The 24,541-nt window shown below is 41.0% G+C and overlaps 1 protein-coding gene across 3 annotated transcripts in view; it reads left to right on the forward strand.

Annotated features, from left to right (window-relative positions):
• The first annotated feature begins 270 nt into the window (after positions 1 to 270).
• Positions 271 to 24,541, forward strand: part of RAPSN (receptor associated protein of the synapse) — a 67,959-nt gene continuing 43,688 nt past the window's right edge. For all 3 annotated transcript variants that reach the window (XM_085880835.1, XM_085880836.1, XM_085880837.1), the window contains exons 1-2: positions 271 to 1,297; positions 17,108 to 17,206. In XM_085880835.1, coding sequence (XP_085736961.1) covers positions 608 to 1,297; positions 17,108 to 17,206 — 789 coding nt within the window. In that variant the 5' untranslated portion in view covers positions 271 to 607. The remainder of the gene's footprint in view (positions 1,298 to 17,107; positions 17,207 to 24,541) is intronic.

A 24,541-nucleotide genomic window follows, 5' to 3' on the forward strand; every position in this document is an offset into this window, starting at 1 on the left:
TCTACCATGACTGGGAAGTACTATATGGCTTTTCTCAACAGGAAAGTCTTCATTAGACTCCACTGCACATCACGGATATATACTTAGGAATTGGAAAAGTGAGAGAGACACACTTAGACAGAGACAACAGTCGATGAGATCTCAAGCTACTGTATTTAGTTAAAAAGCCACAGGGGTTGGTTGGTGAGGGGGAGATGAAGGGGAGGGAAGAGTGTGGGGTTGCGTGTTGTTAGGTATGCCCTACGATAGACAGCAACAGCTGTTGGTAATAGGAACTCAGCCGAGGCCGCTCAGCACCGTCTTGCTCATTCTGCTGGTGTTCTCTGTGGTTCGAGTCACTGCATCATGGACACAATACGACTTGCCATCGTCCAAGTTCTCGTGCTTTGTGTCGAGCTCATTTGTTAGGACGTCGTGGCAAGTTTGAGGTCATTTTCCCCTTTTGTTTGATCGAAGTATTCGTGATGTTCAAAGCAAAACGACGCAATCATCAGTCGCGGTCTGATCACGTTGTGGTCACCAAGACGACTTATGTTACTAAGCCTTTGTCAGGAAGCTTTGGGGAATGGTAATGAGTGAGACACACTAGGACGTCCTATTGCACACCATGGGACAGGACCAGACGAAGCAGCAAATGGAGAAAGGTCTCAAGCTCTACCAGGGTAATGAAACGCAGAAAGCTCTGGAGTTGTGGCTCCAGGTCCTGAAAAGGAGCACTGACATGAGCAACAAGTTTCGCGTCCTAGGTTGTCTCATCACTGCACACTCTGAAATGGGCAAGTACCGTGACATGCTTCGCTACTCCGTAATGCAGATCGATGCTGCACGAGAGATCAATGACGGGGACCATCTGGCAGAAGCATACTTGAACCTGGCACGGAGCAACGAGAAGCTGTGTGACTTCCACAAAGCCATCTCCTATTGCCGGTGTAGTCTTGAACTGCAGGACACTTCCGTTGGGTTTCATCTCAACGGACAGGTGTATCTCAGCTTAGGGAATGCAGACCTCGGCTTGAGCTCTTTTCAGAAGTCCCTGGAAAGCTTTGAGAGGGCACTTCGCTACGCACATCTCAACGACGACAAAATGCTTGAGTGCCGGGTGTGTTGTAGTTTTGGCTCCTTCTATGTACAGCTCAAGGACTTTGAGAAAGCACTTTTTTTCCCTCGAAAAGCAGCTCAGCTGGTTGCTGACTACGGACAGAACTGGAGCCTCAAGTACCGTGCCATGAGTGAGTACCACATGGCCGTCGGGTACCGTTGTCTGGCACGATGGACCGAGGCGATGGAGAGCTGTGAGGTTCGTTTTCTTTGTCTGCAACTCTTTATTGAACAACGCTTGTTATATTAAAGACCATGATGTAGTGTATTAGATTACCTACATGCACTACTTCCATTCCAAGTCAGATATTTTGCAGCCATGGATGAAATGCAATTTTTGGAGTCGATGGTTCTTTGTAAAACGATGTCATATTTCCCGTAGAATCAAAATTTCCAACCTTACACAAGGTCTTCTCTACATACCTTGCCTTTTGGCTCATACCTCATGCACAGTATCTCGTGCAGGTAACTTGTACATGGCACCCCATCCATACTCCTCACCTTCCAGAAATGTCCGATGGATACTCATGAAGTGCGATTAAAAAAAACAAAGCGAAATCTGATGAGAATTCCATCAGATCTTATAGAACTTTGTTGCCAAAAATCCACAGAAGCCTGGTGTTGGCTTCGCAGTTAAGGTGGCTGGCTTAAGTTCTTAAGGTGCTAAGTTTGAGCCCCTGTCATTCCATTAACACAACACCAGGTGGGGTTGACTGAGCTTTGCATTCTTGGCAAAATGAGTACCAGCTTACTGGTAAGAATGAGCCATTCGAGTATCCTGTGTTGGAGTGGTGACCCATCCAGGATTGTGACCCCAAGCCAAGGAAAACTGCCTGGGCAGCCCAATGCGTCTGAAGATGCAAAATGATTGGTTCTTCTTCTTCTTCTTCTTCTTCTTCTTCTTCTTCTTCTTCTTCTTCTTCTTCTTCTTCTTCTTCTTCTTCTTCCAAATCCACATCTTTCTTAAATGACTTTTCATAAGCAAACTCCATCTCATCTTATAAACTTTGGCAAAACTGTGGAATATCCACAATCAAAGTGATTTCAAAATCGTTTTAAGTCCAAAACCAACAGAAACAAGTACTTCTTACGATGCTTCGTGATAGCTTGCGTGTACAATACCATCATACCTGCAAGGTATACCTGTGGCCTTTTCCACTTTATTCCACCACTCCTGGCAAGACTGGTTCAGGAGAGAGGGAGTGTGTTCCACAGATGGGACAAAAGTGGGTTGAATGAACAGAAACCTGTCTAAGCAGCTTCGACTTGGGGGGGGGGGGGGGGGGAAAGGAAACAGATAAATGGAGAAAATTGTATGAAAGGGAGAAAAGACCAGCAGATGAACAACTCGTTTGCAGCTGATCCTTTGCCTCTGCACCCTGGTTAGCGATAGCAAGAAATCACAAGGATCCTTTAATGAACCTTTGATAGCTGAGAAATAACAACGTGAAAAGTACCAAATGAGACTCGTTGTGGTGAAGGGTGTTCCATGGTGGTCCAGAGAAAAATCTTTGCATGTTATGGGTATAAGATAGGGTCAACGAAGGATGTAGCTTTCGTCGATGCTCAATTTACCTTAGATTAGAGTACACTCACTTTTAGATGTGCAAGCAGCAAAAAACAGTGAGGCATTGCTGCAGTCACACCGAGAAGTTTACCACCGCGTTGCTTCCTCCATCCTTTCCCTGATACTCCTTCCTGTCTTTCTAAATTTTTTTTGCCTTTATGTCTTCACTGATGGTGATGTTTCTGTGGCTTCCTTGTGTAAGTGGTGACCAAGTCTCCAAAGGTGGAAGACCATGTGGTCACCATGGGTTGGTGATATATGTTTAGTTTTCCAATTTCTGAAGCTCATGAGGAGCTGATATACAAATGATGTGTGGGACAAGGACATCGAGAGATGCCGGTGTACTTTTATATGAATTGCCAAGGCACTTGTACACTAACTCGGTGACACACTTACGCTCCCAGAAAATGATACAATCAGCAGCCATGTGTTGCGTACGACAGGTAAAGGTAAGTAGTAGACGAATGAATCAACGGACTGTACTGGCATTGAAACTGGGATTCTAGTATCATGAGCTGTGTGCGCTACAGCTGGGAACAACAACAAGTCGGACAATTCAGAAAGTCGAGTTGTAGTGGTATTAGCAATTGTTTTGGGTTGGTTTGAGGGTTTAACTATGTAAATAACAAGTAATTTCAAACAGGAATATAAGCACATTACGTTACTGGACCTTTCATTGGTTATGAAATTCTAAAATTCAGAATTATGTTCAATATTTGAAACAGCTGATAATGGTTGAAATATTTATTAGGAGCATTAATGACGCAAAGTCAGGTTTCGATATAACAAGGCTACTTGTGCCACCGAAGGTGGATGGGTGGAGGTTGTTTTCACCCCTGTTTGTTTGTCTGTCTGTCTGTCTGTCTTTATTTGTCTGTCTCTGAGCACGTTATCTCAAAAGGTTGTACATGGATTCGGACGAAACTTGGTGGACAGCTTTGGTGTGTGACAAGGACGAATTGGTTAGATTTTGCTGAAGATCCGAATACGGATCCGGATACTGGAACTTTTAAAGTGATTCTTCATCATTAAGAGACAGGGCCAAAAAATGATGTATAGCATGATATCTCAAAAGGTTATGGAGGATTCGGACGAAATTTGATGGACAGGTTGGGTGTGTGATGAGGACGAATCGATTAGATGTTGGTATCAGATCCAGATGCAGGTCCGGCCTCTGAGTGAGATACAAACCGTAAACTGTTTAGCCTGGTGGAGGTATGTGCTCTTCCGAGTGTCGTGCTGGTTTATGGCAGTGCGACGGGTCATTTGTGGTTGTGTCCACTTCAATTCTTAGAGATCGGGGATTGAATCCCCGGCCGAGTCATACCAAAGACTGACAAAATGGTATTTGCTGCTTCCTTGCTTGAAATTTCGCATTTATAAGGATAAAAGTATGGACAATCCCCTGAAGTTGGCATCCATGGGGAGGAGGAAAATCCTTGGGAAATGCCCTGCTGAGTGTGGTGAGAAAAGTGGCGCCATTTTTATGGGATCACTGTTGCCAAAAAATTCCCCGGGATGAGATGGCACTTCCCTTAGGTTCAGTGGTTGTGTTTGTGTTGTCTAACAGTCCTGTGTTTCGTCTCCTGTATTTGTCCGTATGTCCATGTGTGTGAGATGTGTGTGGCAGGTCCATTACAAGCCTGAGATCCTCTAAAAAGAATTATTTTTTTTATACCATAGTCCATTTACTGAAGTATACATTTGAAACTGACACTAGTGGGTCAAGGGGAAGAGCAGTGATGTCACCAAGGCTAAATATAGTGTGTGACCACATTTTGTTCTGACGTATGCCTGTCGTCATCGAGACATTGGCAGACGCAGATGTCTTAGCAGGGAGTGTGCCATGGCTGTCCAGTAGTGCTGCAAGGCCTGTAGCAACTCGGCAATGTTCTGGGGTAAATTGAGTTGATGTCATACACGCAGCACAGCTCATCCAACAAGTGTTCAATGGAGTTCATGTTCGGCAATCTGGCAGGCCAGTCTAACATCCGAACGTTGTTAGCATGAAGGGGTGCCTGTGTGACCCTGGCTGTGTGAGACTGAACATTATCTTGTTGGAACACAAGTCTGTTGATGCTATGTTGTCTGGCATTGTAGACCATGCAAGGCAAGACATTTTCGGACAGTTTTGTGGCTAATGGTTTGTTGCCTTGTCCCAATGACGGCATTGGCAGTATCTGTGGCCATCTGGAACTTATTGCACAGGTAATGAAGGCAGATGATACAACCTTGCCTTTATGTCACACTTGCAGAGCAAGGACAAGGACAATCATAGATTCATCCTGTCATGTTGAACCGTTGCCACAGTCGAAAAATGGAGACTGGGTGGCCATTTAATCGATAAGCAACAAATCTTTGTGCTATTCTAGCATTCAGCATACCAATTGGTTCCTCCAAGCATTCATCACGCACTGGAATCGAACCCTGTCCCTGTGAGGTATGAAGTCTTTACATCTTATACAATAGATCTAATATATAAAGGATAAAGTTTGTTTGTTTGGTCACTTATGCATTGTAAGTGTTCCCTACAGGAACCAGTGTGACCAAACTTTGCATGGTCTCCTCTTTCATCCAGAGGAAGGCCGAGGGCTATGTTTGAATAAATAAAAAAATTGACCCTAGATAAAACCAGATAATTTGAAATCAGGACTCGATCAGGTCTTGTGCTTATACACTGCCTGGGTTTTATTCCTGGGAACGATTGAGTAATGTGTATTGTGAAGATCGTATGTTGAGTTTGTAGTGATTTGTTGTCAACAACACAAATTCAATTGTCATCGTGTTTACGTGTGTGCCTCATGAAAAATATTGCTTTACACAGGTTTATTATAACACCTCCGTGTTCAGGCCTCAAGTGAGAATTTTGCTTATATACTGCCTGGGTTTTTCCTGGGAGTGATTGAGTAACATGTATTGTAAAGATCGGTAAATCATAAGACACCATAAGGCCAATTTGTCATGCAGGAAATATTTACTGTAAATACATATTTCATTGAATTTCCCCAGGCAACACTGGGTACTACAGCTAGTAACCCATGTATTTGACTCTATCTGATTATCTGACGTCAGCAAGCAACGTCCTGAATGCCAGACGCTGGGCATCGGGATGATGGATTTAGTAAGATGGTGATGTCGTATGACAATATGACCTCTACTGCGATGCCAAGCCTTTACAGCGGTGTATTTTGATGACTCAATGTGAATTGATTTGGAAACTTGAAAATGAAAAATTACATAACGTCTGATCCCTGGGAACATAAAAGGAATTCATAATATTGTTTTTGGTGCCAATCACTGAAAATAATTGTCTTGTGCCTTTCAGTGAAATTGTGCCCATCACTAAAACGATACCTGGTGTTAGCTTAATTGTTAGAGTGGTGGGCTTGGGAACTAGGATCCTGAGTTCAAATCCCACTGGGCTGTTGAATTAATACCAGGTGGGGTTGACTCTGCCTGTCATCCTTCCGAGGTCAGCAAAATGAGTGCCAGCCTGTTAGTATCCTGTGTCGGAGTGGTGACCCGTCCAGGATTGTGCCCAATAGCCAAGGAGACTGCTGAGGCAGCACCAACACTCTGTGCCGAGTATGGTCACAATGGATGGATGGATTACTGAAACTAATTCTGCGTTGTTAGCAAGAAACAAAATGTTTCTGGAATAAAAAACATTTACAAATATCGACTGCCAATCAACTATATTACTGTGCTGTTACATGTATATCGTTACGAATTTGGAATTCGATTGCACACAACATACAGGTTCCTTTAGTCAGCTATGTCGATAAGTGCTTGTTCCCTAGATAGCTCAACTTTCATTGTTTAAATGTTCAGAAATCGATTAGATGCACTGCGGATCGATTTATTAGTTAGGGAGCGAACAATGGAGACGTCTCTCCCCCTCTTCTGCGAAGAGGAAGAAGAACCCTTCCGTCCCGTGATTCATGACGCCAACAACTCCCTCCCACCCGTGGTTGAGCGGGGGATGGAGCACGAGGGCATGAGTCACGCCGGCGCGGGGGATGGGGGTGGAGAAGGATAAAGAGGAGATCCTTTCTTTGTTCGTGTTCGAAGGGGAGTTGAGGGGCGTCGTTCAGCAGACCTTCGGGTCCTGTTTGGCTTGGGTTAGGGTTGAGGCCTTCGGAAGCTTTTTTCTTCTGCAGAGGAGTTGTTCAGCAGAGCTTCGGGTCCTGCTTGGCTCGGTAGGCTTTTTGGAGAGCTGTTTTGTTTGGAAGAAAGCTGAGCCGGTTGCTCGGCTCGAGCTGCGAATGGTGGCTTCCTCTTCTTCTTCTTGGTTCGTGGAGCTCTTTGTTGTCCGTTTGGTTCCCGGCTTGGTGCGACTCATCGACCTCTTCTTGGAGGTGGTTCCTCGGGGAATCGACGGGAAGGATCGGCGCCTCGTCTCACCAGCACGTGTTGAGAAGCGCGGGAGGATTCGCGGGAGCTCGCGAAGGATCGCGGCTCACGGCGATTGGATCCAGCTCGCTCTCGCTGGAGCCCGGGTCCGAACAACTTGAAGACCACACGAGCTGGAGAGGTTCGAGATAGGCTCTGGGTTTCAGCTCACCTGTCCTCCGAGCTGGAGCTCGTTATTAAAGGCCTCAGCCACCATTTCTTGGGTGTGTGTGTGTGTGTGTGTGTGTGTGTGTGTGTGTGTGTGTGTGTGTGTGTGTGTGTGTGTGTGTGTGCGTACATGTCTCCGTGGGCCAGTCGAATAAGTATGAAATTGTTCAGTGCTTTGTGTGCTGTAAATGTTTGCATCGCATTTCGTATAGTCGGAATAGTTCTGCTCTTACGTGCTTCCCTAGTTCCCCATTATTATTAATAAATACCCCAATTGTTAAATGTTTTCAGCTCGTCACGTCAATTCTTTCATTGACTGAGCATTTCGTGTGTTGGGAGTTAGAAAGCCGTTGGTTTACCGTAAAAGGCGGACATTTGGACCGACGGTTCTCGGCGATTAAGCCGCTCGGAATCGCGCACGGGACAGGCTCGCCTCGGCGGTTTGTTCCGTACGAGTTCCGTCGAGGGTGGAATACCCCGGTAATTGGATCACGTGGGTATTTAGGTACATTGAAGATTGGAAATCGACCCTACCCCACGTGATCTGCCCATTGGCGTATTTCGGTTCTTGTACAAGGACCCGTCGACTCAGACTTATCCGGGCGGCAATCTATATTCCAGGCGATCGGTCGGGCCGACTCGACTTGCGGCTCCGTTCAGAGCGGTCAGTTGGCGGCCGACACCCGACACCGCAACAATACATATATATATAGATATATATATATATATATATATATATATATATATATATATATATATATATATATATATATATATATATATATATATATATATATATATGTATATATATATATATATATATATATATATATATATATATATATATATGTATATATATATATATGTATATATATATATATATATATATATATATATATGTATATATATATATATATATATATATATATATATATATATATATATATATATATATATATATATATATATATATATATATATATATATATATATATATATGTATATATATATATATATATGTATATATATATATATATATATATATATATATATATATATATATATATATATATATATATATATATATGTATATATATATATATATATATATATGTATATATATATATATGTATATATATATATATATATGTCTATATATATATATATATATATATATATATATATATATATATATATATATATATATATATATATGTATATATATATATGTATATATATATATGTATATATATATATGTATATATATATATATATATATATATATATATATATATATATATATATATATATATATATATATGTATATATATATATGTATATATATATATGTATATATATATATATATATATATATATATATATATATATATGTATATATATATATATATATATATATATATATATATGTATATATATATATATATATATATATATATATATATATATATATATATATATATGTATATATATATATATATATATATATGTATATATATATATATATGTATATATATATATATGTATATATATATGTATATATATATATATGTATATATATGTATATATATATATATGTATGTATATATATGTATATATATATATGTATATATATATATGTATATATATATATATATATATATGTATATATATATATATGTATATATATATATATATATATATATATATGTATATATATATATATATATATATATATATGTATATATATATATATGTATATATATATATATATGTATATATATATATGTATATATATATATATATATATATATATATATATATATATATATATATATATATATATATATATATATATATATATATATATATATATATATATATATATATATATATGTTATGTTGCGCAACTACCATCAGTGAAGCAGTGGATTCGATGTTAGTACATTTTATCGGAGACGACTGTGAGGGGATTTGATTGAGATGTTTAGGGTAATGAAGGGTATCGACACAATGAAAGCAGAAAAGTTGTTCAGCATAATGGACAGTGATGGGACCAGGAGCCGTATCCTGCGAGTGGAGAAGAAGAGAGTAAGGACAGCAATAAGGCTTTCTTTCACTGAGAGTAGTTCGTTCATGCAGTGGTCTCCCTGGAAAGGCAGTGGCAGCATAAAAAAGAAGATAAGTTTAAATTGGAATTGCATAGATCACTAGAAACATTGGAGATGGAGGGTACAGGGATATTGGCAGGACTTGTAGGTTATCTTGCATGTGGATGGGTGTTAGTACATAAGCGTAGTCATTTTGATGTCTGTGGGAGGGTCTCATCGAAGGGTGAGTGTGTGTGGTCAGTCTGTGTGCATTCCTCACCATACAAGCATATTCATCCCCAAAAGGTAGCCCACACACATCCCAAAAAAAGAAAAACTATTTATGGCAATAATAAGAAAAAAAAATTCTTACACGAGCTTCGACAGAACATATAACGGGGCAGGAGACAAGAGGGGTGGGAGAGTAAAGCGCAAAATAGTGGGGAACAGAGACAATAGGAGATCTTTGGAAGGGAGAGGGATGTGGCAGGCAGGGTACACAGGGTAAACAAGATGGTACCACAGGGACTTTCAGGAAGGGAAACAGGGAATTTGAAGGAGATGGGTTTGGGGTGGATTAATGGGGGTAGAAAAGATCATGGTTTTGGCTGGGGAAAGATATGAGATGGTGATGAACAGCTGTTTCGAAGAGCTGGAGGGAGGAGTGGGATTTAAGAAAGTGTTGGAGTTTGTTCCAAAGTGGTGAAAAAAGAGGAATGAAAAAGTGAATGTGAGCAGTGATTCTTGATTTTGGCAGTTTCACCAGAAAAGGTTTTTTTTTGGTGGACCTTGAACGCCATGCGGAATGATCGGGGGGACAGAGCACAGACAGAGCAGGGGTGGGGGGGGCAAGGCCAGAGAGGAGATGGTATTAGACAGATAAACCACCGACCTCCCTGCGGTGAGAGGGTGAGAGACTCAAAGACAGCTTCATCGCAGGAGGTACCAATATTCCTAAAAGCCTTGGATTCCACAGAGTGAAGCCGAGCGAGGAACGAGGCAGGAGCACCACCCCAGAGTCTGGGGGAGGGTACTCCATCAGGAGCAGTACTCCATCAGGCTGCGGATGAAAGCTTCATAAGTGGTCAGAAGCTCAGGTGTGCCAAGGAAGGACTTTGCATGATGGAGGATGTCCAGTCAGCGAATGGCTTTGGAGGCCAGGTTGGAAATGTGGCTTTCCCAGGAAAGATCATGGCAGATAGTGAGACCCAGAAGCTTGAATGAAAGGACTTCTTCCAGAGGATTGTTGAGAAAGTAGATGGGGGGGGGGGAGGGGTTCCAAACAGTCCTTTCGGAGAGACATAGTTAGAGGGTGAGACTTGTCCGGATTGAAAGACATGTTCCACGTGTTGGAGCAGTTTGTGATTTTATCCAGATCTGCAGAGAGCGAAGAAGCTGCTGCTTGCCAATTTGAGGGATGACAGATGGTACGGCAGAGGGTGGAGTCATCAGCAAATAGATAAAGAGGATCTTCCAGAAAGTCGGAGAGATCATTGATGAAAACCAGAAAAAGAACAGGGCCCAGAACACTGCCTTGAGGAACGAAAACCTAGAACAACAAGAGGACATGAAAGAGCCATAAAGAGCCATGCATTGACTGTGACAGGAGAGGAAGTTTGCAAGCCATGAGTGGAAATTGCCTTGGATACCATAAGAGGAGAGTTTGCTGAGCAGGGCAGGGTGCCAGTCATTATCAAAAGCACGTGATATGTCTTGGGAGATGTCTCTGATTTCATGTCTGGCATTGAGGATCTCCATCCATTGTTGGGAAAACAGAAAGAGCATGTTCAGGGTAGAGTGACCTGGTCTAAATCCAAATTGATGATTTGAAATCAAGCCATTGGTGAAGAGGAAGGATTTAATGTCAGAAGTGATGATGGATTCCATAACCTTGCTGATTGGGAGCAGGCTGATTGGTCTATTGTTGCAGGGATCAGGTTTTGCACCTTTTTATGCAGAGCAGTAATGTTTGCTGATTTTCCAGCACATGGCAGATGGATAACCTTGAGTGAATGAGAGGGTGAATAGAACAGAGAGAGGGTGGGCAAGAGCAGCAGAGCAGGTTTTTATGACAAGAGGGCTGATGCCGTCTGGACCGGTTGCAGAATCTGAGTCGAGGTTTGACAGCAAGCTCTCCACCTTGTCAGGAGAAAAGGGCACAGAGTCCAGGGACAGTTGGGTGCAACTGGGTAAGGTGGGTACAGAAATCGATGGGTTTGGGACACAAGATTTAGAAGCAAACACGGAGTTTGGGCATTCAGCCTTTCCACGTGCGGTATCAGCTGTGAGGCCATTTGAGGTAAGGGACGTGATGGAGGGGGGACATATACCAGAAACAGATTTGATTAGACGCCACCAGGATTTGGAAGAGGGAAAGAGGTTTGAGAGTTCAGACTTGAGATTAGAAAGATGTTGTTTCCTGTCTCTCCTGAGGGTAGATACACACTTGTTCCAAGCTTTGTGGAAGGAACTGAGATTACCCTCAGTTGGGTTTGCTTTCCATGAGGCCAAGGCAAGTTGTTTCAGGACAATTGTCTCACCACAAGCTTCATTGTACCATGGGCAACTGGAAGGAAGGAAGAGAATGACAACTGAAGATGAAAGACAAGATTGGATAAATCTGTACATGACAGACAGCAAATGTCTTTGAAAGAATTCTCAGGATGAGTTGATGTTGGAGAAAGTAGAGAAGGGAGACCAGTGTCGAAGTTTGATGGCTGCTTGAAGTCCCTGCCAGTCGGCCTGTGTGAAATGCCAGACTTGTCAGTCCTAAGGTTGTTCTCTAGTAACGGCCAGAGAGATGACCACTTTAACGAGCATATGGTCAGATGAACCGATTGGAGCAGAGAAGAACAGCAGACATTTTCTGGGAAATTGGTCGAAATCAAATCCAGAAGAGATGGAATACCGTTGGCTGAGATCCGGGTCGGGAAGCTGACAGATTGTGTCAGTCCCAATGAGCATGATGGCAGTTGAAGTCACCACATATGAGGAAGAGAGAGAGTTCGGATGAGAGGATAGAAGTTGGTCCATGTTTTCGGCGAGTGAGATGTAAATGGAGTTGTCACTGTTTTGTTGACGGCACAACACACAGACTAACATGAGGTGGGAGTGGAGGGGAAGCCGTAGCAAAAGGTGTTCCTGGGGGTGTGGAGGAGTGAGGGCAGTGCATGAGGAGTGAGGAATAGAGTTTTTGATAAAGAGAGTAACTTTGCCCCCAGGACGAGGCTCAAGTTCATCATTCCTGAGGAGGGAGTAACCAGGGAGAGAAACACAGGGAGAGTTAGACACATCTTGAAGGAGGAAAGTTTCTGTTAAGCAGATTATATCTGGTTTGTCAGTGGCAACCTGTATGGAAAGATCTGTCAGGTTAGAGGGAAGGCCTCAGATGTTTGAGGTCCCTACTGTTTATAAAGATGGAGGGGAGGAGGCTTTGGGTGCAAAGGAGGAGAGGGAGAAGGGGAGGGTAGGACAAGGGAGGAGAGCTGGAGGCAGGTAGAGTTGTTGACAGTGTTTAGGAGATTGCAGAAGAGCTAGGGGAGAGGGTCTGATGGGGAGGAAGACAAAGGGCTAGATGGTGAAGGGATGAGTCACAGTGGGAAGTAATTAGAGAGGGGGCAAAGGGAAGTGGGAGATTGGAGGAGTTGGAGGAATGAGGTGGAAGAGAGAGGGTGGGGAAAGGAAGTTTTGTGGGTGTGAGGAGGGGCAGCTTGGAGAAGGGGAAGTGAGGGGGAGGTTTGAAAGGGAGGGCTGAGGGGGAGTTGATAGAGAAAGGTGTGGGTGGAGCTTTTTAAAAATGTGAGGGGAAGCTTGAAGAAGGAGGAGGTGGTTGATGTGAGAGGGAAGCTTTGAGGGAGAGGGGAGACGATGAAAGCAGGCATGGCCACGGAGGAGGATGGAGGGGGAGAAGGGAGGGGTGGGGAGAGGGGTAGGATGAAACTGAGTACAGGTATTGTGTAGATGGGAGTGGGTGGGGGGAGGTACAAAATTGAGTGGTGGGAAGAGGGGGAGGCAGCTTTGAGAAGGGGAGTGAGGGGAGAGATTTGAAGGGGAGGGGCAAGGGGGGATAATTGAGGTAGAAAAGTGTGGGTAAGCTTGGGGGAAGAGAGTGACATTTGCTTTGAAGAGGAAGGAGGCAGCTGAATTGAGAGGGAAGGGGTGAGAGGGAGGGGAGACGATGAGAGCAGGCATGGTCATGGAGGAGGAGGGAGAAAGGAAGGGTGGGGATAGGGGAATGATGAGACTGGGTAGTGGTATGGTAAAGATGGGAGGAACAAGATTTGAGGGGGTTGAAAGAGGGGGGAGGTGTGATGAGAGGAAAGACAAAGTGTGTTCGAGATATTGAGGAGTGTATTGAATGAGAGAGTGAGACATTAGGTTGGAACGGACCCCACAAATGTTTGAAAACCACACAGTTTGGGATACCAGAGGGGGGAACTGTTAGTATGGCAGTGGACAGTGGAGAGATGCTCAGTGAGGAGGTAGGATGGAGGGGAGCAAGATGGGAGGAGTAAGAAGGGTGTATAACAGGGAAGGAGATAGGAGGAGGTAGATTTAAGGAGTTGGGATGAATTTGCACTGAAGTTGGAAAAAACAGAACGATTAATAATGGAAGACGAACAAGCATTGCAAAATGGGATTTTTTTTTTAATTTGTAGGTCAGAGATTCGTTTCAATACATCGGGGGATGGATGGAGTGCAGAAGAATTTAAAGAATGGAGGAAGGAACAGATATAATTTTTTCGCCCGATATATATATCGGGGCATATTATGTGAAACCGGTCTTCCGTCCGTCCATCTGTCTGTCTGTCTGTCCGTCCGTCCATCCGTTCCTGTCCGCACTCCAACTCCCAAAGTTTTCAACTTTCACGTTTCATATTTGGTACATAGGTACAGACTGTGGAGACGGTGTGTCGTGACATACGTTAGTCATCTAAAGTGGTTGCCATGGCAACCAGGATGCTGTTTTCCATGTAGTAGCACAATTCTGTATATACCTTCTTGTTCGGGCGTATATTGTGCTCACTTGAGATCTTGTTCAACATGGGATGAAAGAAAGGTCTAATTGAAATCAGGTTTTTGAAGAAGTAGTAGAAGAGCACAGCAGAGAGAGGAAGTCAAAACATTTTAAGAGACCGTTTTTTTTTTTTTCTTTGTTTTTTTTTTGAATATTAGGGAAGAGGGTGGCAGAATAAAGGAAGAGTTTGAGAAGTTTGAGTTATTCATTGTTAAATCTTTCACTAAGGTAAATGATACACAAGTATTTTTCGTACCTGAAATGTATTTATGACTATATTTAATTTCTTTCTATATTTAATTGAGATTTCTACATATTTCTATTTATATATTTAATTTTCTTGTTCTTTAAAAATAAAGAGTGATCCTGCTCCACACCATCGTGCTACATCAGCATCCGTTTTACGCATGCAAACAAATCATTCACCGTATCTACTCGAGCGCTGATCTTTGGCAAATATTTTGATGAAAAAAAAACATCAACAATGTTAATCTCTTTCCATCGTACATTGTGCGTTCATTCAGCGGATGCATATTTCATACGTTTATTACCTCTGCCTCCAAAGGTTGATGGAGTTTGTTTTCACCCCTGTCTGTTTATCTGTCTGTCTGTTTGTTTGTCCTTTTGTGTACAAGATATCTCAAAAAGTTATGGATGAATTCGGACAAACTTCGTTTTATTTTTTTATTTTTTTGTATACCTTGGTCGAGGCTCGTATGAGAGCTAACACACAACTCACAGCAAGGAGGCATGAGACAAGAGGGGCGGGAGTGGAAGGGACAAAACAGTGGGGAACAGACACATTAGGTGAACTGTGGAAGGGAGAGGGATGGGGATGGGACGGGGAACATGGCGAAGAGAAGATGGACATTTCAGGGACTTTCAGGAAGGAAAGCAGGAGAAATGAAGGAAGTGGGCTTGGGTGGATTATCGGGGGTAGAAAAGATCGAGGATTTGGATGGGGGAAGATAAGAGGTGGTGGTGAACAGCTGTTTTGAAAGCCTGGAGGGAAGAATGGGAAAGAATAGAGTGAGGAAGTTTATTCCAAAGGTGGGAAAAAGAGGAATGAAAGAGTGAAGATGAGCAGTGATTCGTGATTTTGGTAGTTTTACCAGAAGGGGGTTGTTGTCGGACCTTGAGCGCCCTGTGGAAATGTGGTTGGGACAAATCGCAGAAAGAGCAGTGGGGGTAAGGCTGGAGAGGAGTCGGTAGAAGACAGAAAGACCACCGACCAACCTGCGGTGATTGAGTGAGAGGCCCAAAGACTCAGCTTCATTGCGGGAGATGCCGATGATCTTAAATGCCCTGGTTTCGACAGCGTGAAGCCGAGAAAGGTGGGAGGCAGGAGCACCAGCCCAGAGGGGAGAGCAGTACTCCATCAGGCTACGGACAAAAGCTTTGTAAGTGGTCAGGAGCTCAAGAGGGCCGAGGAAGGACTTAGCACGACGGAGGATTCCCAGTCGGCGATTGGCTTTTGAGGCGAGGTTGGAAATGTGACTTTCCCAGGAAAGGTCATGGCAGATAGTGAGACCTAGAAGCTTGAAAGAAAAGACTTCTTCCAGAGGATTGTTGAGAAAGTGGATGGGGGGGTTTTATAAACGGTCCTTTCGAAGAGACATAGTGAGAGTGTGAGAATCGTTGGACAGATTGAAGGTGTGACATGGACAAATTGATTCGATTTTGGTGAAGATCTGGATCCAGAAACTAGAATTTATTCTGTGATTCTTCGCCATTGAGAGATCGGGGCAAAATTGATATCCGAAAAGAGTTTTTGACAGATTCGGATAAAACTTGGTGGACATGTTTTTTGTTTTTTTTAGGTGTGACATGGACGAATTGATTCAATTTTGGTGAAGATCCAGATCCAGATCTGGCCTATCATTGAGATATGAAACGTAAATGGTTCAGCCTGGCAGAGGTGCGCACTTTTCCGAGTGCCACTCTCATGATGACTATTCATATTTTGTGTCGTTATATCATCTCGAAGCTGTTTCCAAAAATAACGACTACACTATTTCAGCTACGTTGTCTCCAGTTCCCAATTTGACCAGCATTTGCCATAACCATAAATAAGGACAAACATTACAATTAAGAGTTGGCTTCCACCTCGAAAAAAAAAAATAACCTATGTTTTCTTATAAACAACTGCATGTCGCTTTATCACATGCAACAGGATTTCACGACATCAGTTACTATGTATGGTGGCCCATATTATCGCACATTTGTCAAAAAATATCATTCCAGCATCACTCCTGTAGCACACAAGCTATTAAATCAATCTCGGTTTCGAAGTTTACACACCAATCAGATATCAGGAATTTAACGTTATGAATTAAGGTAGAATTTAATGTAATGTTTAATGTCATGATTGCTATCTGTCACAGTCAACATTGATCTGATCACAACATCAATAAACCGAAAATTCCCACCTGGACTACAAATCACAACAGGGTCAATAATGTATGTCGATATAAAAACCTGAACATGTATCAACAAATAATTACATTCACTCTTACTAATTGCCATTTCACCGGGTTTCTTCACTTGCATTAATAACAAATAACCACTGAATGGTGATTGTTTTTTGTTTTTTTTCCCAGCTGTATAAATATTGCGATTTTAATTCCTCCTCGTACATTCTAAAGTGTAAGGACATGTGTTATATTTCATATTTTGACCCATTTACATGTGTCAGGAAGGTTTCGTGTTATCGAGCAGGGTGCATGTTTGCTTCCATTTCATTTACTCACAAAACACCATTGCGTGTGCTTCTTTTAGGAGTCCATGAAGATCGCGTTGTTGCACGGAGACCGACCACTGCAGGCTTTGTGCCTTCTCTGCTTTGCGGACATTCACCGGAGCAAAGGAGATGTTGAGGTTTGGATGAATTGATGGATACTATTTGGAGCGGCCAGGGGGGGGGGGGTTATGTTTTTATCCTGATTCAAATTCAAACATGTAATTCAAGATACGTCTCCAAAATACCGCTCGCTGTGTAATTCAAAATGACTCGCTGCACTGGAAAATGTGGAGAGAGGAATGCTGTTCTGTGAAGGGTGGGGACTTGTAATACCCTCTGCCACCAGGAGCGGCGCTACACGATACACATTTACATAGATCATTTGCATCCTCCTCCCGACCTCCTCCCTACCTCCTCCCCTCCCAACCCCCAAGACCACTGGGAAAGATAAATAAAATAAAAACACCCCTATACACTAATTGGGGTCATGCTCAGTAGCACAACACGCACACACACACACACACACACACACACACACACACACACACACACACACACACACACACACACACACACACACACACCGGTCCAAAAGTTGAGGTGAGGATATACAGGCACACATTGGGATGCAATGAGAGAGAATGACCCCGGATGAAATGGGGGAGAATGACAATACATCAAGTTGTACGGATTGCTATCTGGCAAAATTCTTAACATGTATTAGGCGGTGTATTGGTAGAGTGTGTGGTTAATAATTAATTTAGTTTTTTGTTGTACAAAATTTATGTTGAGACAATACTTAGATGGAGGGATGGAGGGTAGACTGTTTGTTTACAGCATATGGAGGGAATTTCGTTAATGTTCTCTCTCTCTAAATATATATATATATATATATATATATATATATATATATATATATATATATATATATATATATATATATATATATATATATATTAAGAAGATGGTTTGTTTGTGTTTGTTGTTTATGCATTTGGACCCTGCAGGAACCAGTGCAACCAAACTTTGCATGGCCTCTTCTTTCATCCAGAGGAAGGTCGAGGGCTAGCTCTGTTTGGATTCAAAAACAAAATTGACCCCAGATAAAACCAGATAATTGGCTTTCAGGGTCTTGCGCTTATACACTACCTTGCTTTTTTTTCCTGGGAGTGATCGAGTAATACGTATTGTGAAGATCGAATGTTGAGGTTGCAGTGATTTGTTGTCAACACAATTTTAATTACCGTAGTGCTTACACATGCGCCTGCTATGCAAAAGATTGCTTTATGCAGGTTTATTATAATACCTCCATGTTCAAGCCTCATGCGATGATGTGGTTTACACACTGCCACGATTGAGTAATATGTATTCTGAAAATCATGTGCTGAGGTCAAATTATGGAAGCAAGCTAAATGTTAACAACAAAAACTGTGTATTCTACTGGGCCGTTTCTCCCCTACCTCTAATCCTCCCCATCTCAGTACGATCCTTACGTTGCTTTTATTTTAAACTTTAATCTACTGCGTCGCAAAGATCAGTATGAAAGATGCCTGTGGAGTATTTATGTTTGCTTCACTCTCACTAATAGAGATAACTCTGGAACAGACCATTTCGTGCGCATTGCCCGAATTATATTAAAACAGCACCGTGTTCATGCTCCCCCACATATAATCTTCCCCGTGTGTAGTGCAGAAATTACACGGGCTCAACTCCTGATGTTATATTAATTACTGTTTATTTATTTATTTATTTATTTATTTTGCATTCCCAGGTCATGAAAACGCACTCTGCGTGTTAGTGATTTGCCTCTGGGCTAACAGGATATTTTCAATTCTGACTTAGAGTCAACTTTCAAGTGAAGTCCCAAGGGAACACTTCTGTTGAGAAATATTTTAACCTACCTTACTTGCATTATAAATACTGCCAAATGCCACCAAAAAGACCCCTGATGGGCAGAAACAAATGAGATGCAAAGAGAATGGCAGAAAGGTTAGTTGAGACTCAAGAACAGACACAGGCTTCATTTGAGGATCAACTTGCAAGACAAACAGCCTCCAGGTCAGCTGAGACGAGAGAGCAGATGCAAGACAAGTATCCTCCATGACAGCTTGTTGGGCACCCTGAGAAGGTGAAGAATTTTGATACATCCAAGCATATTTTGCAACACCCAAGATTGGTAATTCATACAAATCATGAGGCCAACATTCCCCGATTTGTCATGCAGGAAATATTTCAATACATATTGCATTGAATCAAGGGAGGCGCAAAGCACTCCTCCCTTTACGTGGGACGGTTTCTCTGTATGCAACTTCAACACAGGGACTGAAATTTTGTTTCTCGGTTTCTACTGGACGAAATCGGCTTCAAATTTCAGAAGTAAATCCTTTATACGTCTGTTCCAAAAACGTAATATGTTCCAAAATTCAGCAACGTCCATTTCCGCATTCTTGAGTTTTTAACAAAAACCCTTGAAAATCACGTTGGTGTCTGTCCATCCATCCGTCTGTCTGTAACGTGTTGGTGATCATATCTCAAGGGCTATACATTAAAATGAGCTGAAACTTGGAATATACATCGGACAATATGTCTAGTTGATGGCTTTCGATACAAATTCCACCTAAGTACCATAGTTTTTTTCTTTTTAGCTATTTTTTGCTCATATTCAACTATCCACACATCATCCAGTCAGAAACATCATGCAATTCTGCTTGGTTTCCACCGGAGGCAACACGATATATCATTTATGGATATGCATGAGGAGATCAATTTATTTGGGCATCAAATAAGCCATCTACAATTTTACGTACTCATTACCCTACACTCGTAAAGTGAAAAGCAGAGTTAAGCGATCGGTCGTGTATGTACGTATGTCGATCGGTCGTGTATCTGCATTTTGTTAAGATCGAAAACTGTTCAGCGGAGGAAATTGAAACTTTCCACATGTTACATGACCATGTGATATAGTGGTCACTCTACTGAGGTCAACATTGGTCAAAGATCAACAGAAGCCAATTTTCTAAAATCCTCAATTTTGTCCGATGAACGAGAAATTTGAACAGGATTTACGCATTTGGTCAGTGAATTCAACTTCTAATTGTTTTTGAGGTCAACATAGGCCAAAAGGTCAACATTGGCCAAATTTCTAGAATTGTAAATTTTCATCCGATTGACTTGAAAGTTGAACAGGATTTTCATATCAGGTCACTAAATTCAACCACCAATTATTTTTGAGCTCAACCTTAAGCCAAGCGGTCAACATAGGCCACATTTCTGAAATCCTCAATTTTCAGCCGATTGACTTGAAATCTGAACAGGATTTTCACATTGGGTCACTGAATTCAACCGCCAACTATTTTTGAGGTCATCGGCCAAAAGGTCAACATAGGCCAAATTTCTGAAATTGTCAATTTTTTTCCAATTGACTTGAAATTTGAACAGCATTTTCATATCACCTCACTGAATTCAACCACCAATTATTTTTAGGTCAACATAGGTCAAAGGTCAACAACTTTGGTGAGATTTCTAAAATCCTCAATTTTCATCTGATTGACTTGAAATTTGAACAGAATTTTCAAATCTCACTGAATTCAACCACCAATTATATTTTTTAAGTCAACATAGGCCAAAACGATGCAATATGTCTACTTAATATATGTGTAGTGTTGAGGATTTGTACAAAAGTTCATATGAAGGGGCGCCCTACATATATAGGGTAAAACCCATCATTGTGTAAAGTTTTTGGTTTACCTTGAAAACGAAAATACATAAGATAACGTGCATGTGTGTGATTAATTTGTTTGTAAAATTGGCGCCCCTTTATATAAACTTTTATCGAGCATTACTTGGTTCCTACTAAGAACACAAGGGTAGTACAGCATGCACACGAGATGTTTTTTGAATGTGCCTTATTTTTTATCGACTGGCATTTTCCACAAGCCATGGAATGTCCCTTCTTTTTCAATTGTTTGGCATCTTCTACAAGCTATGCAATGTCCATTCTTTTGTATAGTTTGCCACATGGCACATACCATATAAAGGGGCCTTTTCTGTGCCCTTGGCATTTTTCTCTAATTTTCGCCAAGCAATGCTGTGTACTTCAGCTAGTACTGTATATAAATGGAAGAGTGAGGAGAAAGAAGAATAGCCACTCCCGATATCCTTTGTGTGCAATGCTGCATCTGGTTTTGCGATCTTACTGTTTGGAGTACACCCCGCTTTTCCATTCATTTCCATTTGGAATCAACTGAAATTTGGAGTACATGAGACTAACCTACTAGTTTGAGTTGATCCTTCAGGTTTTGTGACACTATGGCATCTCATTTGAATTCAGTCCAAATTTCTAATTGTGAAATATATGTGTGCATGAATAAATACTCAAGCTTTAAATGTTTTTATTCAATTAAAATATTAACTATTATAATTCTGGATTGCTGTAGTTTATAAACTTTTGTCAGAACATCATTACGAATCCAGATGAGGGAATTTTTGATCTCATCGGGGATGCATGATCGCAGAAAGAAGATAATTTTGTCATGACATGCAGCTGTATAAGTGTAAACGACAGCCTGCAGGTGCAAGGGACACAGATAAATATGTTCTGGACAGAATTACCATCAACAAAGAAGACAAAGAGAGATGCCTGTGAAACAGTATGATTGGAGGAGGGATCGAGGCCACATCAGGAGGCCTTAGTCCGAAGAAGTTCTAAAAAGTTTGGTGAAAATAGGACAATGAGTTTTAGCATCATGGATGATGAAGGTTGTGGTCAATTAACACATTTTAATGAATGGAAATGGTAAAGCCAATTAATAAATTTTATGAATGGAAGTGGTTAAGAACAGTTAATATATTTTGATGAATGGAAATGGTAATCAGTTATTCGATTTTAATGAATGGAAATAGAAAAGTCAATTAATAGATTTTAATGAATGGAAATGGTAAAGCCAGTTTGCAGATTTTAATGAATGGAAATGGTAAAGTCAATTAATAGATTTTCATGAATGGTAGTCATAAAGCCAGTTAACAGATTTTAATGAATTGTAATGGTAAAGCCAGTTAACAGATTTTAATGAATGCAAATGGTAAAGTCAATTAATAGATTTTAATGAATGGAAATTGTAAAGTCAATTAATAGATTTTAATGAATGTAAATGGTAAAGCCAGTTTGCAGATTTTAATGAATGGAAATGGTAAAGCCAGTTTGCAGATTTTAATGAATGGAAAAGGTAAAGGCAATTCATAGATTTTAATGAATGGAAATGGCAAAGCCAGTTTGCAGATTTTAATGAATGGAAATGGTAAAGTCAATCAATAGATTTTAATGAATGGTAATGGTAAAGCCAGTTAACAGTAGTTAATGAATGGAAATGGTAAAGTCAATTCATAGATTTTAATGAATGGTAATGGTAAAGCCAGTTAACAGATGATAATGAATGGAAATGGTAAAGCCAGTTAACAGATTTTAATGAATGCAAATAGTAAAGTCAGTTAACAGATGTGAATGAATGGAAATGGTAAAGCCAGTGAACAGATTTTAATGAATGGAAATGGTAAAGCCAGTTAACAGATGATAATGAATGGAAATGGTAAAGCCAGTTAGCAGATCTGAATGCATGGAAATGGTAAAGCCAGTTAACAGATTTTAATAAATACTAATGGTAAAGTCAGTTAACAGATGTTAATGAATGGAAATAGTAAAGCCAGTTTGCAGATGTGAATGCATGGAAATGGAAAAGCCAGTTAACACATTTTAATGAATGCAAATGGTAAAGTCAGTTCACAGATTTTAATGAATCACACAAAAATTCAGAAGTCCTCCTTTTTTTAAATGTAAGATCTCAGGCTCATAGTGGAGCTGCAACACACACATCTCACACACAGACATACAGACAAATACACAAAACAACATAGGATTGTTGGATTAGACAAACACAGCCACTGAGGTTGGGGGAGGTGCCATCACCAACCAGGGTACTCTGGGTATCAGTGACATCACAACAATGGCCCAATCTTTCTCACCACACTCAGCAGGGCATTTCTTCCTCCCAATGGATGCCAACATATGGGGATTGTCCATGCTGTTAGCCTTTTAAATGCTGAACGTCAAGCAAGGAAGCAGAAGTACCATTTATTGAAGTTTTTGGTATGACGGCTGGGGATTGAGCCAATAACTTCCCATACTCAGAGCAGATACTCCAACCATTACACCACTGAGTCTGGCCATATCTGAACCTTGTCAAAGAATCAAAAACGGCTTGGCTGATCTCCACCAAAAAGTTAACAAAGGAAATCCAAACTCGCACTTCAGTTTTTTTTATAATTAAAAATCGATATCAATAATAATAATATGTGTCACACCAAATTGTTTGACAAACGAGATCGTTTTCTGTTCAGTATTGTATGAATGCTTTCTTTGGACAGCAACATTCCAAGAAAGCCATTATATTGTACAGTTGCTGGTGAAATGATCAAAACAGTTAAAACTCCTAACCTGAAACAGAAACCATACACAGCACTGAACTTATCAATAGATTAAACAGCTCGTCAGATATTTACTAACACAGGGAACTACATTTAGCAGATCCAAATAAGTCTTTTATAAAGCCACAAAATGACACCAAATAGAATTTCTTCCTCACTATAATTCACAGACCAGTGTTTGTTTGTGTGTTTGTCTGTTTGTCATGCTACTCCTCTTACATCCAGACTTGCTACATAGGATCAGCATGACCCCGATTGTTGTATAGGGTTGTTTTTATCTTTGCTGGTGGTCTTGGTGGCAATGTAGGGAGGGGGGGGGGGGGACGGAGGGGACACAAATTCTCTCTGTAAATGTGTATCATGTAATGCTGCTCCAGGTGGCAGAGGGTCATGTAAGTCCCACTCTTTGCAGTGCAGTACAGTACACTATTCCTGTTCCCACATTTTTCAGTGCAGTGAGGTGTTTAAATTATAAGCAGTAGGTATATTTTTGCATCACGCACATAACCCAGAATTTTTTTATTTTTTTATTTTTGCGAGTGATTGAGGTAGCTGTCAGTTGCCTATACACCACCCAAATATATATATATATGTGTCAGAAGAATGTGTTGCATGCTTGGAACAAGATCACACTTTGGGAAGGTACTCTGTTACTTTATTAAATACAATTACTCGAAGGGCATTTATTGGAGCGCATACCTCTGCCAAGCAATGTCTGATACAGTAGAACATATTGGGCACAATAACTTATTGAAATATCACCACAGTTCTGGAAGGACAGAGATGCCATAGAGGGGGTTCAGCGCAGGGCTACTAGATTGATTCCGGGCCTAGCTAGACTCAGCTATGAGGAGCGGCTGAAGGAGACAGGACTTTATACACTATAAAGAAGCCGCTTAAGAGGAGGTATGATAGAGATGTTTAAGATAATGAAAGGTGTAGATAAAATAAGTGCAAGAATTATTCAACAGAGTAGACAGTGATAGGACCAG

Source organism: Eptatretus burgeri, chromosome 5, assembly GCF_056783735.1.
Source record: "Eptatretus burgeri isolate ZD-2024b chromosome 5, Ebu_testis_v1, whole genome shotgun sequence".
Lineage (NCBI taxonomy): Eukaryota > Metazoa > Chordata > Myxini > Myxiniformes > Myxinidae > Eptatretus > Eptatretus burgeri.